Raw genomic sequence first — 23,632 nt, forward strand, 5'->3', positions numbered from 1 at the left:
CCAGAGAGAGAGACACAGAGACATAGACACAGAAGGAGCGAGAGACAGAGACAGAGAGAGACACACAGAGACAGAGAGAGAGAGAGAGAGAGAGAGAGAGAGAGAGAGAGAGAGAGAGAGAGAACACTCTTGTAATCAGTCTCAGTAGGTAGAGACAGGAGGACCAGAAATGTGGTGTGCCTATGTACATGCAGGAAAAAACACACACATTAAATATATACATACATGAATCAAAACAAAAATTCATACAAGGGCCTCTACAGTTGAAATAAGGTAGCAGTGCCATGCTTCGTATTTTACACGTTTTCCTTTCATTTTCAAGCATGTAAAGGAGTATAAACCTAGAAACTGACAGAGTTTCGTGCTTTGCTTCGTATTTTACACGTTTTCCTTTGATTTTCAAGTGTGTAAAGGAGTATAGACCTAGAAACTGGAAAGCATTTGTCCTGAAGTCAGTGGTCCGTTCCCAGGGCTGAAGACGCCATCAGGATCAACCCGTTTGCCCTTCCAGCGGAGTTGGCCTCGCACTCTATGTGCGCATGTGCGGCCGTTCAGCCAATCAGCGAGCGCCCTGAGGAGCCTGCCTCTTCTCCCGCTCAAATCCCAAAGGTCCTCTGGCCGCGGTGGCGCTGGCACAGCAGCTTTCTCGGTCGGGGCGCCGAGTGCCGGAGGGGGCCGACGTGAGGGTGCTCACTGCCCGATGCCCAGTAAGCGAGTTCGGCTCGGCTGAGGGTTTGGGGTCACTGGAGGAGGCGGTGCTTAGTGAGGAAAATCCTCCGGACGGGCCGGTGACCTCTGGCAGGAAGTCGTTCCCGTGACTTCTGACAGGAGAACGGAGGCGGAGAACCTCACTAACGGCCGAGGGATGAACAGGCCGCGGCCTTCGAGGATGGGCAACCCTTGGAGGACACACTCACGGAGCCTGGCGGTAGAAGCCGAGAGCGGGGTGGGGTGAGGGGATGGGGGTGGGGTGGGCAGGACCGGGGTCTGCGGAACATGGAGCCCTGGGGAGGAGCTGTGGGGGCTGCCCCCATGCTTCTGGGTGGGGCCCAGATCCCTTAGACACAAACTGAGGACCCATCTTCGTTTCCCTCCATGTGGTCTGCTGGTTTGATGCGGACGGTGTGGATGGTGGAGAGAGGGGCGTGGCGAAGGAAAAGAGAAAAACAGAGGAGACATTGCAAGGGATTAATAAGTAACCCAGGGTGGGTTCTAACCACTGATCCTCCAGGCCCAATCTCCCACATACTGGGATTAGAGCCCTGCACCACCACGGTCAGCTTCTTCTGTCAGTTGCGGTTTGTTTCTGTAGGGTGGGATCTCCCTTTGTAGCTCAGGCCTTGTCAAGCTTAGACTGGCCTTGAACCTGCAATCTTTAAATATCTTCTGATGTTTGAAATACTCAGCTTCCTCAAATACCCAGCTTCTCAAATGTCTGGTCTTTCTGTGGGAGGAGTGGTGGTTATGGTGGTGGGTGTTTGTTGTGAATAGACCATACGATCTTTTTCCATGAACACATATTTGCCCAGGTTGATTTCTGATAGCACCATGATTTTACTTTAAAACTGAGCTACAGACTTGCTCACTTTTTAAAAAGAATCTGTGAGACATAGGACCAAAATTCAGATGTCCCAGACGTTAAGAACAGAAATATTTTGCTCTTTTTTTTTGTTGGGGGGGGGGGACTCATATAGTGTAGGTTGTGGCCAATTTTGCATTTTTAAAATTGAGAAATGACAAATTGTTTGCTTTGGTTAAAAAGGATACTTTTTTAAAAAAAGAAATCAAAGTTTGGATAGAGACATGTTTAGTAGGATACAGGAGGAGATGGAGAGGGGGAAATGTGCATACATGTCACAAGTATTGAATGTGTATATGAAATTATCAGTAATATAGGAAAATTATTAAAAAATCAATGTAAAAAGAGGGAAAACTTAATCTTTCAATGAACAAAGATAATTCTTATTTGGTTTTTTGACATTTTAAATTTAGCATTTATTTAAATGATACCTTTGAATTTCCATGACTTCTGAGATTCTTTACCTTTGTGTTTCAACTAAGAAAACATCTGATCGTTTGCCAACAGAAGAAGGGATTTTGGTAGAGTTATGTCTGTAGGAAAGCAGGAGCGCTTAGTGCTTTTTGACTTTGATGATGAAGAAGATGGTCTGAGTGTTTTGAAGAAGGCTCTGTCTGAAGGTACAGCATATCCAGTGTTGGGCATTGATTGTGTCCTGGACTTCATCTGATTGTTACCTAGTCTCAGATTTCCTGATACTTTCATTTCTAATTTTAGATGTACATTTCTCTACCGGAGTTTTAGTGATGCATATAGCTTCTCTTGGCTCTGTAGTCCCGGTATATTGAGAAATAATGAAGAACTTAAAATGGTTTTACCCCAGGAAGACTTGAAAATTGGTCATATAAAATGCTGGCAAATTGTGAATTGATTCCATAAAACCTGCAAAGAAATTATTTCATTTCTGTAGCTGCTTCAAAAATATACATTGAGAAAAGTTCCAGAGAAATGCAAATGAAGATAGCACTTTGCTAACTATTAGTAATATAACATAATTAATTTCCAATGTGTTTTTCATTTGTATTGTTAATACAGAAAAGAGCCCAGTGTTGAACAAAGATGAGAGGAAATGCCCTCCTGCAGAAGTGGATGAAGCTATGGGGTAAAATTTTCAAATACTTTTTTTTGCCAGTTCAATAGAGTACTTCAAATGTAGTGCCTGTGATTCCTGCTCTAGAGAGGTGGATGAAGGTAGATCAGAAATCCGAGGTCATCTTCAGCTATATACGTATTTCAACCTAGCCTGGACTCCTTGAGACCTAGTTAGTTGGGAAGAAGGGGTTCAGCAAGAGTGGGAGACAGATAAAAGAAAGTAATGGGGATGTACGTGTATGAATTGTCAGCAATAAAATAATAACAAAGGTTTACTTTAGTTGTCTAAGAAATAGTTTATGTTATGTTGCATGTGACATTTGTTCCAACCCATATGCTATATATTATAAATAATTAAAAGAACTTTTTGTGTAAAGTTTTGTGTGTGCTAGGCAAATGTTCTACCACTGAACTATATTTCCAGCTTTAATTTTTATTGTAATTTCTTCACAGAGATGAAATACACACTATGTTGGATAAATTCAGAGGTATGTTTTTTGGATATAAGTATGTTAACACTATATATTAATTTATGTAAAAGGACATGTTAATCGGTGTTCTATAGAACTGTCATTTAATGCTTTCTTAGCACTGGATTTCACATGAATTTTGTGATTTAAAAACATAAATTTTGCTGCTTAAAATTTTCCATGATAAAACAAAGTAAAAATGATGCCTTTAGACCTGTGAGTCTCATATAGAATTTTAGAAGAAAAAAATTCTTTCTATTCCCAGACTAATAGTTCCCACAAGTGATTCTATGTATCAGGTTTTTTATTTCCAAAATGTATTTTGTAAGACTCTTGCTGAATTCCCTTTTCTGTATAGGAGAGCAGGATCCTAAGACTAATAAAATTCTTCATTATTATTTGTTAAGATTTATTTTCTTTTTAATTATGTGTCTCCTTGGGGGGTATGTGCACGTGTAAGTGTCTGTCACGCTCAGAAGATGGAGTAGGATATCCTGGAGCTGGAGTTAGAGGCAGTTGTGAGCTGTGTAACATGGAACTGGGAAATGGTCTCAAGTCCTCAAAAGAGCAGCAAGCACTTGGAACCACTGAGCCATCTCTCCAACCCCTTTATAATTACTTTTATATCCAAAAATGTGAGGGTACTGGCTTATCGGTTAAGACTGATTGCTTCCCTTGTAAATGACCTGAGTTTGGTTTCCAGCATCCTCATGGTAGCTCACAGCCATTTCTAACCCCAGTTCTGGAGGATCTTACTCCCTCTTCTGATCTCTGTGGGCACATACAAGTTATATATACATACATGCATGCAAAACATTCATCTACATCAAGTGAAGAAAATCGAAAATAAAAGTTGTGAAAAGGATATCAGGATGGCTACCCCTGCTTGTTTCTTAAGACCATTTGATTGAAAAGTCTTTTCCCAGCCTTTTATTCTTAGGTAGTGTCTATCTTTGAATTTGAGATGTGTTTCTTGTATGCAGCAGAAGGATGGGTCCTGCTTTCGTATCCATTCTGTAAGTCTATGTCTTTTTATAGGTGAATTAAGTCCGTTGATATTAAGGGATATTAATGACCAGTGATTCTTCATCTCTGTTATTTTTGGTGGTAGTGTGTGTGTACTTCTCTTCTTTGGGGTTTACTGTTGTGGCTTTATCTATTGCCTGTGTTTTCAAGTGTGTATCTGACTTCCCTCGGTTGGAATTTTCCTTCTAGTGCTTTCTGTAGGGCTGGGTTTGTGGATAGGTATTGTTTAAATCTGGCTTTGTCTTCGAATGTCTTGTTCCTTCCGTCTATGATGATTGAAAGTTTTGCTGGGTATATTAGTCTGGGCTGACATCCATGGTCTCTTAGTGTCTGCATTACATCTGTCCAGGTCCTTCTGGCTTTCAAAGTCTCCATTGAGAAATCGGGTGTTATTCTGATGGGTTTACCTTTATAGGTCACTTGGCCTTTTTCCTTGGCTGCTCTTAATATTCTTTCTTTATTCTGTACATTTAGTTGTTTAATTATTATGTGTCGAGGGGACTTTTTTTGGGGGTCTAGTCTGTTTGGTGTTCTATAGGCTTCTTGTATCTTCATAGGCATTTCCTTCTTTAAGTTGGGAAAGTTTTCTTCTATAATTTTGTTGAATATATTTTCTGTGCCTTTGAGTTGGTATTCTTCACCTTCTTCTATCCCTATAATTCGTAAGTTTGGTCTTTTTATGGTGTCCCAGATTTCTTGGACATTTTGGTTCATGACTTTGTTGGCTTTAGTGTTTCCTTCGACTGATGGAACTATTTCTTCTACTGTATCCTCAATGCCAGAAATCCTCTCTTCCATCTCTTGCATTCTATTGGTTATACTTGCATCCGAAGTTCCTGATCTTTTACTCAGGTTTTCTATTTCCAGCATTCCCTCTGTTTGTGTCTTTTTCATTTTTTCAATTTCCCTTTTCAGATCTTGGACTGTTTCCTTTGTTTGTTTCATTGCTTTTTCATGATTTTCTTTCAGTGCTTTATTGTTTTCTTCCAGGATTTTAATGTTTTCTTCCAGGACTTTATTGTTTTCTTCTAATTTGTTTGCCCTTTCCTCTAGTTGTTTACAGCGTTCTTCCAATTTTCTTGTCTTTTCCTCTACACAAGCCTCTACCTTCTTCATGAAGTTACTCATAAGGCTACTTTCTTCTGCTTCTTCCAATTTTTGGTGTTCAGGTCTAGATGTTGGAGGCGAGCTAGGTTCTGGTGATGCTGTATTGCTCTTCATTTTGCTGTATGTACTTCTGCTTTGACGTCTGCCCATCTCCTTGTGATTCCTTCTTGGTCTTATCAGTGGACTTGTTTCACAAAGAGCTGACAGACTCAGGAAGACTCTCTCTCTTGTCCAAAAGGGAGTTCTCTTGTCCAACTCTTTGGTCCAGAAGGGAAGGACATTACATCCTCGTCACAGGAAAGATCGACCAAGATGAAGTTTCAATTCTGAACATATATGCCCCAAACATAAGGGCACCCACATATGTAAAAGAAACATTACTAAAGCTTAAACCACATATAAAACCCCACACATTAATAGTGGGAGATCTCAACACCCCACTTTCACCACTGGACAGATCTCCCAAATCGAAACTTAACAGAGAAATAAAGGACTTAACCGATGTCATGACCCAATTGGACCTAATAGATATCTACAGAACATTCCATCCTAACAAGAAAGAATATACTTTCTTCTCAGCACCCCATGGAACTTTCTCTAAAATCGACCACATACTTGGCCACAAAGCAAATCTCAACAGATACAAAACAATCAGAATAACCTCCTGTGTTCTATCAGATCACCATGGTTTAAAGCTAGATTTCAACAACAACAAAAACTACAGAAAACCTACAACCTCATGGAAACTGAATAATGCTCAACTGAATCACCAATGGGTTAAGGAAGAAATAAAGAAAGAAATTAAAGACTTCCTAGAGATCAATGAAAATGAAGACACCACATACCCAAACTTATGGGACACTATGAAAGCAGTGCTAAGAGGGAAATTCATAGCACTAAATGCCCACATAAAGAAGTTGGAGAAATCACACACTAGTGAATTAACAGCACATCTGAAAGCTCTAGAACAAGAAGAAGCAAAGTCTCCCAGGAAGAATAGACGCCAGGAAATTATCAAAGTGAGAGGTGAAATTAATAAATTAGAAACTAAGAGAATAATACAAAAAATTAATGAAACAAAGAGTTGGTTCTTTGAGAAAATCAACAAGATAGACAAGCCCTTATCCAAACTAACCAAAAGACAGAGAGAGAGAATCCAAATCAACAAAATCAGAAATGAAAAGGGGGACATAACAACAGACATTGAGGAAATCCAGAGAATTATAAGGTCATATTTCAAAAACCTCTACTCCACAAAACTGGAAAACCTAAAAGAAATGGACATTTTTCTGGATAGATACCACATACCTAAGTTTAATCAAGACCAGATAAACTATTTAAATAGTCCAATAACCCCTAAGGAAATAGAAACAGTCATTAAAGGTCTCCCAACCAAAAAAAGCCCAGGACCAGATGGTTTCAGCGCAGAATTCTACCAGATCTTCAAAGAAGAGTTAATACCAATACTCTCTAAATTGTTCCACATAATAGAAACAGAAGGAACATTACCAAACTCCTTCTATGAGGCTACAATTACCCTGATTCCTAAACCAAACAAGGATGCAACAAAGAAAGAGAACTACAGACCGATCTCCCTCATGAACATTGATGCAAAAATACTCAATAAAATACTGGCAAACAGACTCCAAGAACACATCAGAACAATTATCCACCATGATCAAGTAGGCTTCATCCCAGGGATGCAAGGGTGGTTCAACATACGAAAGTCCATTAATGTAATACACCATATAAACAAACTCAAAGAAAAAAACCACATGATCATCTCACTAGATGCAGAAAAGGCATTTGACAAAATCCAACACCCCTTCATGATAAAAGTCTTGGAGCGATCAGGAATACAGGGAACATACCTAAACATAATAAAGGCAATATATAGCAAACCAACAGCCAACATCAAATTAAATGGAGAGAAACTCAAAGCAATTCCACTAAAATCAGGAACGAGACAAGGCTGTCCACTCTCCCCATACTTATTCAATATAGTACTTGAAGTTCTAGCCAGAGCAATAAGACAACATAAGGAGATTAAGGGGATTCAAATTGGAAAGGAAGAAGTCAAGCTTTCCCTATTTGCAGACGACATGATAGTATACTTGAGTGACCCCAAAGATTCCACCCAGGAATTGATAAAGCTTATAAACACCTTCAGCAACATAGCAGGATACAAAATCAACTCAAAAAAATCAGTAGCCCTCCTATATACAATGGACAAAGAAGCTGAGAAGGCAATTAGAGATACATCACCCTTTACAATAGCCAAAAATGACATAAAATACCTTGGGGTAACACTAACCAAGCAAGTGAAGGACCTATATGACAAGAACTTTAAGTCCCTGAAAAAAGAAATTGAAGAAGATCTCAGAAAATGGAAAGATCTTCCATGCTCATGGATAGGCAGGGTTAACATAGTAAAAATGGCAATCTTACCAAAAGCAATTTACAGATTCAATGCAATCCCCATCAAAATACCAACACAATTCTTCACAGATCTGGAAAGAACAATACTCAACTTCATATGGAAAAACAAAAAACCCAGGATAGCTAAAAGAAACCTGTACAATAAAACAACTTCTGGAGGCATCACAATCCCCGACTTCAAGCTCTACTATAGAGCTACAGTAATAAAAACAGCCTGGTATTGGCATAAAAACCGACATGTGGACCAATGGAATCGAATTGAAGACCCTGACATTAACCCACACACCTATGGACATATAATTTTTGACAAAGAAGCCAAAAGTGTACAATGGAAAAAAGAAAGCATCTTCAACAAATGGTGCTGGCATAACTGGATATCAGCGTGTAGAAGGCTGCAAATAGATCCATATCTGTCACCGTGCACAAAACTTAAGTCCAAGTGGATCAAAGACCTCAACATAAATCCAGCTACTCTGAACCTGCTAGAAGAAAAAGTAGGAAATAGTCTTGAACGCCTTGGCATAGGAGATCACTTCCTAAATATAACACCAGTAGCGCAGACACTGAGACAAACAATCAATCAATGGGACCTCTTGAAACTGAGAAGCTTTTGTAGAGCAAAGGATACGGTCAACAAGGCAAAGCGACAGCTTACAGAATGGGAAAAGATCTTCACCAACCCCACATCTGACAGAGGACTGATATCCAGAATATATAAGGAACTCAAGAAATTAGACATCAAAAGGACCAACAGTCCAATTGAGAAGTGGGCTTTAGAACTAAACAGAGAATTCTCAACAGAGGAATCCCAAATGGCTGAAAGACATTTAAGGAATTGCTCAACTTCCCTAATCATCAGGGAAATGCAAATCAAGACAACTCTGAGATACCACCTTACGCCTGTCAGAGTGGCTAAGATCAAAAACACTGAAGACACTTTATGCTGGAGAGGATGTGGAACTAGGGGAACTCTCCTCCACTGCTGGTGGGAATGCAAGCTTGTACAATCACTTTGGAAATCAATATGGCGCTTTCTTAGAAAATTGGGAATCAATCTCCCCCAAGATCCAGCTATACCACTCCTGGGCATATACCCAAGAAATGCTCAATCATACCACAAGAGCACTTGCTCAGCTATGTTCATATCAGCATTGTTTGTAATAGCCAAAACCTGGAAACAACCTAGATGCCCTTCAACTGAAGAATGGATAAATAAATTGTGGCACATATACACAATGGAATACTACTCAGCAGAGAAAAACAACGACATCACACGGTTTGCAGGCAAATGGATGGATCTAGAAAAAATCATCCTGAGTGAGGTAACCCAGACTCAGAAAGACAAATATGGTATGTACTCACTCATAGGAAGATGCTAGATGTGGAACAAGGATGACTAGACTGCTACTCACATCACCAGTGAGGCTACCTGGAAAACGGGACCCCAAAAAAAGACACGGAGAAATGGACAAGATCTACATGAATAGCCTGGTCATGAGTGGGAACAATGAAGGGCGACAGTCGAGGGAAAGAGTGGGAGATCCTAGCTGGATCAAGAAAAGAGAGGGAGAACAAGGAATAGGAGACCATGGTAAATGAAGACCACATGAGAAGGTGAGAAGGGGAGGAAGCAGAGAGCTAGGGAGGCCCACGGAGATTCACAAAGATACCCCCTCAAAAGACTGCTGGCAATGGTCGCGAGACGGCAGGAACTGACCTACTCTGGTGATGGGATGGCCAGACACCCAAATAGTGGTGCCATAAACCCCATCCAAGGACTGAGGAATCTGAAGGCAGACATCCACGGCTGGGCCCCTGGTGGAGCACTGGGAGTCTAATTAGTGAGTAAGAAGAGGATTTATATGAGCGAGAATTGTTGAAGCCAAGGTTGGATAAAGCACCGGGACAAATAACCAAATGAATGGAAGCACAGGATCTATGAACCAAAGGCTGAGGGGCCCCCAACTGGATCAGGCCACCTGAACGGGTGAGACAGTCATTTGGCTTGATCTGTTTGGGAGGCAGCTGTGCATTGGTGCCAGGTCCTGGGCGCGTTGCATGAGTTGGCTGTTTGAATCCTGGGACTTATGCAGGGACACTTGGCTCGGTCTGGGAGGGGGGAATGGACCTGCCTGGACTGAGTCTACCAGGTCAACCCCGGTCCTCGGGGGAGACCTTGATCTGGAGGAGGTGGGAATGGGGGGTGGGCTGGGGGGAGGGGTGGGCGAGAGGGGGAGAACAGGGGATTCTGTGGCTATTATGTTGAACTGAATGGTGTTATAAAATAATAATAATAATAATAATAAAAAAAAGAAAAAAGAAAAAAAAAAAAGTTGTGAAAAGGAAAGATCTGAAATTTAAATACTGTTCATCACTTGTATAAACTCCCTTTTATATAGTATTTTGTTAATTACTTTGTTAATTTTGTGTTGCTTCCTTGTTTTTAAGACAGGATCTTACTGTGTAGTTCGAGTTGATCTGGAACTTGATCTGAAGCCCAGTCTAGGCTTAAACTGTAGATCTCCTGTGGCAGCCAGAGGTTGAAATTGGAATGTCTTCCTCAGTCATTTCATATGTGTGTGTGTGTGTGTGTGTGTGTGTGTGTGTGTGTGTGTGTGTGAAGAGAGAGAGAGAGAGAGAGAGAGATAGTTTTGCCGTCATATATGCATGCAAAACAAGCTTGTCTCTTGCCTTCAAGAGCCAGAAGAAAGAATTTATTCCTCTAGGAATGGAGGTATAGATCATTGTGATGCACCATGTGTGTGTGCAGGGGAAATGAACCCGAGTTCTCTGGAAGAGCAACCAATGCTGTTAACCACTGAGAAATCTCTCCAGGGCCTTCCTTTTTTTTGAGACAGGATCTCTTTGTATCTGGACCTCACCATTTCAGAGAGATTGAATGTCCAAGGAGTCCGAAGGAGCTGCCTGTCTCTGCCCCTCAGTGCTGTGGTCAGGGACACACAACATCACAGCTGGCTTTTATGTGGGTGGTGGGGATTCAAACTCAGGGCCTCATGCTTGGCATAGAAGGCATTTTAAACACTGAGCCATTTCCCCAGACAAAAGCTATTTTTCCATCTTCGGTATTTTGCTAGTTTTATAAAAATATATTTAGGATTATCATTGTCAATATTTTATACAAATATCTTATTTTTTAAATCATGACTTGGATTATAATACTCAAGAGAGTAATTTTATGTATTTTAAAGCTTGAGTTATAAGACAATACTTCAGGATCATTTCTGTAGTTAAAAGTTTGACTTCTAACCACTGTTCAAATGCTGGCTAATAAAGCTGATGTCAGTGGGATATTATTTTTTTGAATTTAGAAGTATTTCCCTTCTGCTAAACTGTTTTTGAAGCACTTAAAATTTATCTTCAACATTTTTCTCCTGGGTTCATTATTATTGTGTCTAATTTTAAAATTTTCTTCCATTAGGAAAATCAGAACTAAGGTAAGGTTGAACATTTCTCATCCAAAATATATAGGGCCAAAAATATTTTGGATTTCAGAGGTTTGTGTATTTTATGTTATTTGCATTGACTTCACTGGTTGTCCATCCCTAGTCTGAAAATGCAAAATTCTAAGTACTCTAAAGTGGGAAACTTTTTGTGCACCATGTTGGTGATATATTTCAATTTAGTTTTAAGTGTCTGTGATATTGTTTAATAATCTTTAGCCATATCTATATATCTATATCTATATATATACTTGAATATTTAGGAACAATTGAAGCTATTTTTAACATCAACCTTTATTTTCGATATAGATGGGATTAGTAAATCTCTTCTTGAAAAGAGAAGAAGAGTGCAAATCTTCTCTGAAACTGTTTCCAAAAAGAGTAGCTACAAGATGAAACAAGTTTGGGGAACCAAACAACAGCGAATGTAAGTTTGCTGGCATTTTTAAGCGCCAAGTTTATATCATCTCTGAGTATATATTGGTGCAAATTACTTATGAAAATAGTATCACCTGTCTATTGGAATCTCCAGTGAAATGTTTCAATTGAATTTTCTCTAAGTAAGTAGTAGTACAGCTGTTGATTTTAAATACAGTGCTTTTACTTTGCGAGGAAAGGTCACGAGGCATGAGAAAACCCAGTCTCAGAGCTTTATTTTGGGGCCGGAGTGAAGAGAGCATGGCAGGCCTGTGGAAGAGATACGTGAGGAGAAGGGACAGAGGTGGGAGGAGAAGAGAGAGGGGAAGAGTCTGTGATCAGCTTTTTAAGGATTTCCCTGCACATGCGCATGTGGGCTTAAGAAGCTATGCCATGCATGTGCAGATTACCTGACTGCACTGCACGCATTTGCGTAATGCGCAGCATAGTGATGATGTAAGTCCCCTTGCTTAGCTCTTGAACTGCGCATGTGTGGTCATACAACCGGAGGAGTGGCAGAATCCTAACAATAATCCCATGTCTTCATAGAAGTGAGACATATTTCGTGGAAGTCAGTGAAGGTTACATGCTCTTCCTTCCAAAGAACAATTGAGAGAGTTATTATTTTAAAAGTAATTCATGTTCACTCTGGAAAAACATTTATTATGTAAATGGTAGATGACACACAAACTATTAAATGTCTTTTAGTTAACTGTGTGGACAATGTAAACTATAGTTCATTTTACATCAAAAATAATTTGTGTTATTTTAATTTACCTAACTATTCTTTGTACTGAATCACATCTGCCAAAGGGATTAGTAAAATATTTCTACTTAGAAATAATTTACATTTTGTAGTTTTTTTTAATTTGAAACTGGATTTCTCTGTTTAGCCATGGCTGTCCTGGAGCTTTCCTGTAGACCAGGCTTGCCTCGAACTCACAGAGATCTGCTTGTCTCTGCCTCCTGAGTGCTGTGATTAAAGATATGTGCCAACACCACCCAGCTGAAGTAATTTGCTTTTTATTGGAAACTGTAGAAAAAGTGAAAAATTATTTGGAGATGAAATTGATCTTCCCTTGAAATATGTGTGTTTATATGTATATGTGTGTATGTATATATATGGGAGATATATACATGATATATATGCATCCTTATATTTTATATATACATATATATGCTAAAATTTCCTTGGATTTCAAGAGGCAAACCATATGACAAGATTTTTAGTAAGGGAAATAAGTATTATAGAATCTATATAAATCTACTTTTACTCTTGGGTTCCCACCAGAATATTTAAACTGTGAAAGTGTTATGATTTCTTTCTTTTTTATAGCATAAAATATGTTGATTCAATTTTGTTTTTATTATTTTCATATTGGTATAAAATGTGAGCCTTCATTCTTATGTTTTACAGGCTGGAAGTTAACAATAAGTATTACCCGCAGTTGATGGATCTGTTTAAGCAGTGGGATTTGGAGAAGCAGAAATACAAGAAACAGCAAGAAAACCTAATTGTTGGTATCGCAATTAGCTTTATAATTAATCTTTGATAGCAAGATTTCAAGTAGGACTCTAGATGCTCGCCTTCAATAGGCCTGGGGAGCTAACCCAAGGTGCATTACCCACTGTTACCCAGTTCTGGTCCTGCAGAACCGTAACCACAGAAGTATAGGCAAATATACCACAGATTCCACTGGGCTCCTTATAGTAGCTGGGATTCTTATCATTTCAAACAAAAGAAACTTTTGAAAGACTGAAGGTGGTTTACTTCTTGCTGTGAAATAAATCGTGGGTAAGTTAGATTTAGGTACGGTTGAATGGAAAACGGGGGTATTTTAGGAACTATCTTTCTTGATGTTGTTGCAAGTTATTCTTGGGGTTACTAAGTTAATCCTTCCAATCCTATGTTTACTCCAACATTGGAACATGCAGTGGACTGAGACAGACTTTCTCACTACTGCTGGTAGAACAGCATCACCGAGTTCTTTGTGGTCATTTGCCTATTCCTGAAAAAACACACTGTACTTAGATTATGATTTGGTTTAGCTTTTCTTTCCTTTATTCCTTTCCTCTCTCCCTCCCTTTCTCCCTTCCCTCCTTCCTTTCTTTCCTTTCTTTTTCTCTCTTTTCTGTCCATCTTCCTTCTCCATTGCTCCCCCATATCCCTGCTCCCTGCTTCTTGTGATGTGAAACTGAAGACAGGGCCTTTTACAAACTAGTGAATCACACCACGGCCAAACCACAGCACCAGTCCAGAAAACGGTTTACTTTCAATGTCCAGAGCTGTAACACAACAAATGTCCCCCTCACACATTATATAGCTGTATTAGTTACTCTTTATATTTTCTTCTTTCATTGCTTATAATCATCAAAAAATTAAACCTAAGATCTGGGGAAACAGGTCATATCATATAATTTTGGACTTCATAGATCAGCTTAGTTTTGCAAATGTTCAATTTGAGGTACACAAGAAATTTTGTCTAGGAAGTGGGTGACTAGGCCAATGACTTGTATATAAGTCTGAGATTCAGGAGAGAACGCTGAACTAAAGCTACAAAGTTAAAATTCTCAGCTTAAATGCAGGTTTTTAAACCATAAACCTGCGTGAAATCACCAAGGGAGTGGTTAAAAATGTAAATAGGAAGTCTGAGGATAGGCCACTAGGGGACTAGTTGGTAGAAATTCATCTACCCCAAATGAAGGAAGTATTTATAAAGAAAAGACCCTTAATTGTGCCATATACTGCCTATAGACCAGATAAGCTAGATTTAACAACAGGAAGTCATTGGTGTATTGGATAGAATGATTTGGTTGGAAAAATGAGTACAAAACTAATTAGAAGCAAGCGTGGTAGTGACAAGTTTAGTTCCAACACTTGCAAGGCCAAGGCAGGTAGATCTCTCAGTTCGAGGCCAGCCTTTTCTACAGAGTGTGATCCAGACAAGACAGTAAGACTGTCTGAAAAAATAAAAGGAATTAGAATTAGAATTGGTACAGGACAGAACAGGAAAGAAAGGACTGCTTAGTAGGAGAACAAATGAAACAGAGTTTGTAGAGATTCTTGTGTGATTTGGCTTTTTGAGCTAAGAGAGATAACGTGTTTGCGTGTTAATAGGAATAATCTTTTTGTTGTTGTTTTAGTTCTTTGAGAGAGGGTTTCTCTGTGTAACAGCCCTGGCTATCCTGGAGCTCCCTCTGTAGACCAGGCTGGCCTCGGACTCACCTCCCTCTGCCTCCCAAGTGCTGGGATTAAAGGTGTGTGCCACCACTGCCTGGCAATAGGAATAATCTGTAGACAAATTAATTATTTACTTTTTTGTGGTCCTGGGGGCCTGAAATTAGAACCTAGGGTTTCATCCATGATAGCAAATGCCACTTAGCACTAAGCTATATCCACAGACATTTCTTACTTTTCCTTATGAGACAAGGTTTCATTCAATTTCCCAGGCTGGCGTGTGGTTCAGGTATGCCTTGTCCTTGTGATCCTCATGCTTCATCGCCCCCAAGCTGCTGATATGGCAGACAGAAATTAACTGGCCTGGCTATAGGGTTAAATTTCAAATGGAAAGTAGAGGAGGTAAAAGCTGAGTTCTTGAGTTTGAATGGGCATGTGAGACAGAACATGGTAAAGATACTGTATCCTGAGAAATGAGAGCATAGACAGATACAGGTTGGTAAAGAGAGACTTGATGTTTTCTTTGTGATGTTTCTGTATACATAGTGAAATAAGGTCATCAGGTAGTGAAAATGTTTCCACCAAGTAGACTAGCTAGAGTTGAATTTTCCAAACTAGGGGTTTAGAAGAGTAAAAGTGAGAGAGTTAAAATTAATTATATTGTAGACATTGAGATTTCAAAGAATGAGCTCTTACTTGGATATGAAGATTTTCTACTTGTTCTCATGTGGTGGTGCATGCTGGTAATGACAGATATTTGGGAGACTAAGGAAGAAGCACAAGTCCCAGCTAGCGTGTTCAATATAGGGTGACCCTGTCTCAAAAAGTTAAACAATTCCTTTTCAATGAATGGTAGGATCATTACATTGCATATTAATTATTTATAAAATTACTTAAACTTAGACATAATCTTTGTCAAAGTCAAATGTTAAATGTATTCATTTTCAAATTATTTCTTTTGACTTCAGTATGGAATTATTCTTTTGCTTTAAGGGTGAGAATGTAGCTTAGAGATACAGCGTTTAACTATAAAATATAAAGCTTAGAAGAACAACAAAAATATTTTACTAAAATACATAAGTGTTTTTTATATTTGTAGAATATTTTCCAACAACAGAAAATGGTGCTAAGACAGTGCAAAATTAAACAGATGCAGAGAATGAAACTAATTATGCAGATGGTTACACGATACATACAGGTATGTTGTACCCAGAAATGGAACACCTCAGACAATTTGTGTATAATGTTGATTTTCCAGCTGATTAGGGAAACATTTGAATATGAAATTTTAACTGCTTTTCAGTTTGAATTGTTATGGACAAAAGTGTTAAGTATAGTTGTAGAGCTCTAATTGTTTTGTGATGATTATTCAAGATAGGAAATGCAAATTAGTAATTTTACCTAACAATGTACTTGCCATGCATCATAGTCATAGCTGATTAACTCTTGAGTCGCCATTTTCTGTTTATCGGAGATCAAGTCTGTGAATCAGTTCTACATTATCATCTGTATTTGCATCCCAGTGTTTGTTGAATAGGAAATACTGGATTGAAATTGTGGACTTTTTCTTTTCAAATGTATTGTAGAAGTACTTTCTGACATCCTCAGTTCTGGAATGTTACACTGACCAAAAATGACTGTAATGCTACTTTATAATCATTAGAGGTAACCAAGATAGTACTAGACTGTTGAGGAGATTTTTAGATTGAGAGTTGCCTGTTTATACATAAGCATATTACTAAATTTGGTTCTCAATATTAAATAGTTTTAAAAGGATGTTAAAAGTATGTTATTAAAATTTTTAAAATATCTTTCATGGAAACAAAAGTTATTTTGTTTTCAGGCAGAGACTTTGTCAGCTTTCTGTAATATTCCGTAGGAACAGTTTTTTGATTGGTATCAATATTTGATAAAGCACCAATCAAGCTTTCACCTAAATAGTATCATCACTGAATGTTCCCATTTACCATTAGGAACATTAGTGTAATGTTTAACTCTTCCATATCTTTTAGGTTCTGAAATTGAGCTTCTGTGCAGTGGCTCATTATTTCATCAAGTCTTTCTTATCGCTATTAACCTTAGTTCATTCTTTCTGCTAGGAAACCTTATCATCTGTGTACTTTGAAAACTCTTAACTGATTTCTCTTCTTCAGTCCATCCTTCATAGGTCTGTCATGTTGTCTTTCTACAACATCTCTTCCTTCCTGCACATCCAGCAGTGACTTCTCAGTGGTTTTAAGTTTCTTAAATACATTCTAGCTATTTAGATTCCCCATGACTGAGTCTCGTTTTAAGCACCATTTCCTCCATGTACCTACAATCCCCACCTCTACACAACTGCTTTGTCTCACCCCACAGACTGTACTCCTGTGATCTGGGAATGTTGTTCTCCAATATGTTTCAGTCCTCCTTATCTGTTGATGTCTTGTTCATTTGCCAGCTAAACTAAAATCTTTACCACTCTATACTCTGTAGATACAGAAAGCTGCATTTCTATTTGTATTTTAACTTATTTGCACTGTTGTTTATATTGTTCCTCATTGAAGAAAAATGAAGCAATCTCCTCTTACTATGGTTATTGTTATTATTATTACTCTATTAAGTAATTAACATTGGGGACAATAGGAAGTAGAATAATAGTTTATTGAGTGGATAGTAAAGGTTTAAAATTGATTTCTTTTGGCTGGATGTGATGGTACATGCCTATACTGCTAGTATTAAGGAGGCTAGGGTAGGGGGATATCAAATTTGAGGTTGACTGAGCTACATTGTGAGACTCTGCCTTAATGTGTATATATATATATTTTTAAATGTGAAAAACACTGAATGCTAAAACGTGATATTTCTGAGACAGGTCTCACTCTATTGCCTTATCAGGCCTGCTATGTAGGCCAGACAAGCCTTGAATTCACAGAGATCCACTTGTCTTGGCCCTCAAGTGCTTGGATTAAGGGTATGCCCTACCATATACAGATTAAAAATGTAATTTTCAATTTACGTAATTTAAAAAGATTTCCACAGTACAGATCATTTTCTTCCCTTAGTGAATTCATGTCACATTTACCACTAGTCCAAATAAAATATAACCTGACATTTGGAAACCTACTAGAAAATTTCAAAATTATCTTGCTGTTGGGACCTTGTAGTCTTAATCCTATATCTTTTGTCTTTGCTTTTCTTTGAGTCAGGTCCCACTGTGTTGCTCAGGCTTACTTCTAGATCTCTGTTCTCCTTCTTGAGCCTCCAGATACCTAGGAATCATGTGAAACTGCACAACATTTTTGTTGTTTGTTTGCTTTTGCTTCATCTTGATCTTAACAGTTCATTAAACCTTTGTTTGGGAGAAAGTATGCTAATTTAGTCTCTTTAACAACATTTGATTCATATCTGATGTATTTTACTTCATTCTATATTATTATTATTCATTTCTAATTTATGATGTTTTGAAAAATGGAATAAATAATAACCATTGATGAGTATTAATAAAGTCTCACTTGTGAAAATGAATTTTACAATTTAGAATCTAAGATGAAACACGATGGATTATAACTGAACTTGCCTTTTGTGTTTTAGATTTTGAAGAACATTGAGGATAAGAATAATAATGATCAAACTACTGCTTCATTTGTTGAACTTAAAAAAGAAATAGCTGAGTATCAAAAGAAATACATGATGGAAACGGTAAGTTATATTTTAATCTGGAAGTTTTATACATATATATAAAATTTAGCAGAAGCACTGAAGTATTTTATTTACTAAAATATGCATAATAACTAAAAATTCATCATTTTTATTTTCTCCTTCTATGAGACAGCAGCAGCAAGAGATTGCAAATATTCGAAAGTCTCTTCAATCCATACTATTTTCATGATTCTTTGAAGAAAACATGAACCTGTGTGGAACAATATAATTCTAATGTTAGATAAAAAGCATGTTTTTATGGTGGAAATTCACATTTAAATAAAATGAGAACAGCAAATAACTAGCACCTATTCTGATGTTTCCAGGTTTTAACCCTTTTGTTGTTAATTAGTGAGATTTTTCTGTGCAGCAATGTGAATTCACTTTTGTGAATAAAGATTAGTTTGTTTTTTTTGCCATTAGCGTATTGCTTTGTTTTATTTTGGAGACATGATCTTACCATGTGACCCAGACTAGTCTCCTATTTCTGAGCTCAAGTGATCCTCACAACTCAGCCTCCAAAGTGCCTGTGATTTTTAATTTTGATTTGCTGATATATGTATAGTATTTATGTATATGTACTATATGTATAATACTTATCTCAAAATTGAACATGTTTATGTGCCTCTTCATAAAAAGGCAGAAGCAAAAGATTGCAAATTCTCTCAAAAGCTTTTAAAATGTATTATTGTACTTTCCAAATAAATAAAAATGGCATGTGACTGGCAGCCATTCCTCTGTAGCAAGGTTTCAACTCTTTCATTGTAAAAGTGAATTTTTTTCTCTAACGCTGTGAAATCATTTTATCATCAATAAAGAGTATTTAAGTTTAAGTTTTGGCTTCTGCATATTTTTTAATCACTCATAACAGGTACAAACATACTATTATAGAATGTCAAATTAGGTATTGTATTATGTCATAGGTTTTTCTGTCTTGTCTCGTTTTTGAGACAGATTCTAACCGTGTTTCCCAAACCAGTCTTGAACTCCAGGGCTCAAGTGATCTTCACATCTCAGCCTGCTAGATACCTTGTACTATAGGTGTGTCTCACAGCACTGAGCCTCTTTTTTTTTTTTTTTTTGAAGGAAAATATTCAAGATCCCCATTTTACATGTATATCCCCTTCTTTGTGTTTAGTAAAATATCAGTCCAATTTGAGGGAAATAAAATATTCTTTGATTTATAAAACTTACTTAAAACAAACCTTGTGTCTAACAATAACTCAAACTGCCGTGTGTGCCTGCAGCTGCCATGCTCCCTGCCACAAAGATAGTGGACTGAGCCTCTGAAACGGTAAGCCAGCCCCAGTTAAATGCTGTTCTTTATAAGAGTTGCAGGGATCCCCTGGGACAGGGCAATAGAGTAGAGTTTGCTGGTGGGGAGGGGAGCAGGGGGAATCTGGTTGGGGGTATATGGAGAGACTGCAGGGAGAGGCAGCTGGAATTGGGGGGAACTTGGGGAGTAGTGTGGAACCTAGTGCAGTGGAAAATTTCTGAAATCTATAAGGGTGACACTGTGAGGATCCCGAGTAATGGAGGGTACAGAATCTGAACTGGACATCTTTTGTAGCCACGCAAGGCTTCTAGTAAGGAGCTGGGATTGCATTCAGTCAAGTCTTTGGCCAAAGGTGTTCCGTGGAATTCCCCAAATACCCCAGGCTCATGGTAGGACAGAAGGTCGCCCTCCAAATACTGATAGCAGGATGGCCTTATTACAGAGGACAATATCCACACAGCTCATTGAATGTAGAGAAGTTAAGTGGTACCTTCATGGAACCATCACAGCTATGGTCTAGTATCTGGTATGGGAAGGTACTTTTCAGGCCACTAAAAGAGAAACGTGGACAACAACCGAGCCACAAAACCTTCATCCTACAATCGGCCTGCAAGATATGCAGGGGGAGGGGGAATGGTGGTGCAGAGCTTGTGGGAGTGGCCAACTAATGTCTGGTTTAACTTGACGTCCATGTCATGAGCAGGAGCCCATGCCCAACAATGCCTGGATAGCCCAGAGACCTAGGGTAGAACCAGACATGACAGGCTAAACAAATAAACAAACAAACAAACAAATAAATGTAAATAAATAAAACAATGAAATGATTCCCTATGATATTCTGCTATACTCACAGACTGGTTCCTTGTCCAGTCCTCACCAGAGACACTTCCTCCAGCAGCAGATGGGATCATGTGCAGAGATCCAGAACCAGAAGTATGGAGTCTAAATTGGAGGTCTCCATTCGGTCCCTTCCCTTGGAGTTCAAGAAACCCTGTAGAGGAGGGAAAGGAAAGACTATAGGAGTCAGAGGGAATGGAGGACAGCGGGAGAACATGGCCTACTGAATCACCTATGCTGGGCTCACCTGGGCTCACAGAGACTGAAGTGACAAGCACCGGCCTGCACACGTCTGTGCCAGGTCTTCTGTGTACATGGTATGGCTGTTAGCTTGGTGTTCTTGTGGGACTTGTTTCTAACAGTGGGAGTGGAACGATCTCTGACTCTTTTGTCTGCTCTTGGGACACTTTAGCCTCGATGAAAGCTTTTGCCTTGGCTTACTGTATCTTATCTTGTCATATTTGGTTGTGGTCTCTGGGAGTCCTCCTCCTTTCTGAATGGAAACACAGGGGGATTAGATCTGGGGGAAGGGGGTTTGTGGGGACCTGGGAGAAGGGGAGGGAAATGAAACTGGCTGGGATGTATTGTATGAGAGAAGAATCTACTTCCAATTGAAACAAAACAGAAGTCTTTAGACTGTTTATGCACATCTGAAGCCAGTCAATTTTACCACTGATTTCATTGTCCTTGAACATATTCTGAGATGAGCAAAGTGGTTGAATTTGATCATGGAGCCCAGGCTTTTCCTTTGTCAATTTATCCAGAAATGGTAGGACCAACCAACCAGTATCATCATTTTCCTTGTTTTTCCACAAATTGTCAAAAATTTTATGTAGAGTCACCAACTCTGTTTCTGCTCACAACTGGTGAATCAGAATAATCAAATGCATTTGTTTCCTTTAGTCACACCATGGGCTTTCAGAACTCTCTGAGCTTCCAGGAGAGGCTTCAGTAACTGTAGGTGTTGACAAATTGGAAAACCTATGCCATGTCCTTAAAATTTATGCCAGGTGGCAGCGGGACATGCCTTTCATCTCAGTACTCAGGAAGCAGAACCAGGAGGATCTCTGTGAGTTCGAGGCCAGCCTCGTCTATAGAGCGAGATCCAGGACAGGCACTAAAAACTACACAGAGAAACCCTGTCTCGAAAAACAACAACAACAAAGTTATCCTTATATTTCTGTGGTTCTAAAACCTCTTCTGGTACCAAAATCGGCATTAATCATGGTTCTTTAGAGGATCAAAACTTATGAGGATTTACATACATACATACACACACACACACACACACACACACACACACACACACACACACACACACACACACATATATATATATATATATATATATATATATATATATATATATATGATTTATTGGAATGGCTTACAGGCTATGGTCCAGCTAGTCCAACAATGGCTGTCGACCAATTTAAATCCAAGAAGCCAGTGGTTGTTCAGTCCATGAGGCTGGATGTCTCAGCTGGTCTTCAGTATATACCAGAATCCTGAAGTAGTGTTCTCTAATGCCAGGGAAGGAATGGACTTGCTATTAAGAGCAAGAACAAGCAGGCAAAGAGAGCAAGCTTCCTTACTCCATGTATTTTATATAGACTGCCAGTAGAAGGTGTGGTCCAAATTAAAGGTGGCTCTTCCCACCCCTAAAGATCTGGATTAAAGGTGCATCTTCCCACTTCAAAGATCCAGATTATTAGTGGGTCTTTATCCTTCAGATGATTTAATTAATAAAAGTTCCCTCACAGATATGCCCCTCATTTAGGCTTTAGTTCATTCCAGATGGATTCAAGTTATCTGGGAAAGCAATGATCCTCCCATCCACAACTGAGATGGATAGTGAATCAGGATGAAGGGGCAAGGGCTCTACCCTCTTCGGACTCCAAGAGCCCTTGGTTACTTCAACAATGGGAGGCCACACAGCTACATTTCTGATAGAGGCTGGGGCAGAGCTGTTTTCATTGGTAACTGGACTTACTGGGTTTTAAAAACATGGTTGTCTGGCATTAGGAGACTGAGCAAAGTGTAAGGATTTAGAACAGAAGGAAGAATGATTTCGGTCCATTTTTTTACCTCCCAGAGATCCTGAACTGTCTTAATTATCTGAGGTCCCTGGTTTATGGACATGGAGGAAAGGCATATTCCAAGCCAACTGGTGTGGGGTAAGAATGTCAGCATCTAGCAGCCTCTTGATACGAGGAGCAAATCCCAGTCTAGCCTTTTGGTTAATGGAATATTGCTGGAATCTTATAGGTATGGCTGTAGTCAAGATTCTTCTCAGGAGTGGTGGGCAGTTCACTTCCAAGCATGGATGATTTTTCTCAGCCCATACTTTGAGAAGCTGTTGTTGCAAGTACTGGATCAGGATTTCTTTTTTTTTTCCATCACAGGCAATTTATTTTGTTCTATTCATTCACAGTTAATACAGAAAATACTTGGAAACATTTCCATATAATGTTTGACACAGAAATCATCAAATAGAAGTATACAATGTTGACAGGAGGCAGTACATTTATAATTTATAACCCCAAATGTATTTATAAATTAGAAATGGAAAGATCTACAAATGAAATTATGAAGGTTCACCAAAGTCATTTAATCTGTCAGTTTCTCATTCATTTTTATGTCTTAATAATATTCTATTGTATGAATAAGCCACATTTTATTTCTCTCCAGTATTTGATAGCTATTTGAGTTGTTTTAACTTTTTTACTATTAGCAACACACTGCTGTAAACTTTCATGTACATGTTTCATAGGTGCACATTTTCAGTAGTTTGAGGATTTATTCCTAAGGGTAGAATTGTTGAGTAGCAGAGTAACAGTGTTTTGCATTTTGACCAACCACCAAACTGTTTTGCCAAAGTGGCATACCATTTTACAATCTCACCAAATCCTTGTTTTTAAGGCTCTGATTTTTGTACAAAAGCATTCAATCATTCTGTCAGACCAAACCAGGAAAAGTAAGCTATAGTTCAGAGCTGTTCTATTCCATTTACTATGCAAAGCCATTCTTGGCATTTGCAACTCTCAGCCCTTTTGAGTATTCTTGCAG

General features: G+C 38.7%; 1 protein-coding gene across 5 annotated transcripts; it reads left to right on the forward strand.

Moving 5' to 3' along the window:
* The first annotated feature begins 569 nt into the window (after positions 1 to 569).
* On the forward strand, positions 570 to 19,743 carry LOC143270689 (synaptonemal complex protein 3-like). 5 transcript variants are annotated; one of them, XM_076561584.1, is made up of 9 exons: positions 570 to 707; positions 2,062 to 2,199; positions 2,615 to 2,681; positions 3,125 to 3,159; positions 11,484 to 11,601; positions 13,009 to 13,108; positions 15,869 to 15,967; positions 18,343 to 18,450; positions 18,584 to 19,283. In XM_076561584.1, exons 2-9 carry the CDS (start codon positions 2,109 to 2,111, stop codon positions 18,638 to 18,640), a joined length of 675 nt encoding a protein of 224 aa, XP_076417699.1. In that variant the 5' UTR covers positions 570 to 707; positions 2,062 to 2,108; the 3' UTR covers positions 18,641 to 19,283. The 5 variants fall into 5 exon arrangements, with proteins under 5 accessions (XP_076417699.1, XP_076417702.1, XP_076417701.1 ...); XM_076561587.1 differs by lacking the exons at positions 570 to 707; positions 18,584 to 19,283 and adding exons at positions 735 to 928; positions 19,698 to 19,743; XM_076561586.1 differs by lacking the exon at positions 570 to 707 and adding an exon at positions 737 to 951.
* Positions 19,744 to 23,632: the final 3,889 nt, after the last annotated feature.

The sequence above is a fragment of the Peromyscus maniculatus genome, chromosome X, assembly GCF_049852395.1.
Source record: "Peromyscus maniculatus bairdii isolate BWxNUB_F1_BW_parent chromosome X, HU_Pman_BW_mat_3.1, whole genome shotgun sequence".
Classification (NCBI taxonomy): Eukaryota; Metazoa; Chordata; class Mammalia; order Rodentia; family Cricetidae; genus Peromyscus; species Peromyscus maniculatus.

Bases quoted from the DNA above. Each gene is read 5' to 3' on its own strand.
- LOC143270689 (XM_076561584.1), top strand. From the start codon at position 2,109: ATGTCTGTAGGAAAGCAGGAGCGCTTAGTGCTTTTTGACTTTGATGAT. The intron at 11,602-13,008 runs GTAAGTTTGCTG...TATGTTTTACAG, and splicing joins GGAACCAAACAACAGCGAAT to GCTGGAAGTTAACAATAAGT. The intron at 18,451-18,583 runs GTAAGTTATATT...TCTATGAGACAG, and splicing joins AGAAATACATGATGGAAACG to CAGCAGCAAGAGATTGCAAA.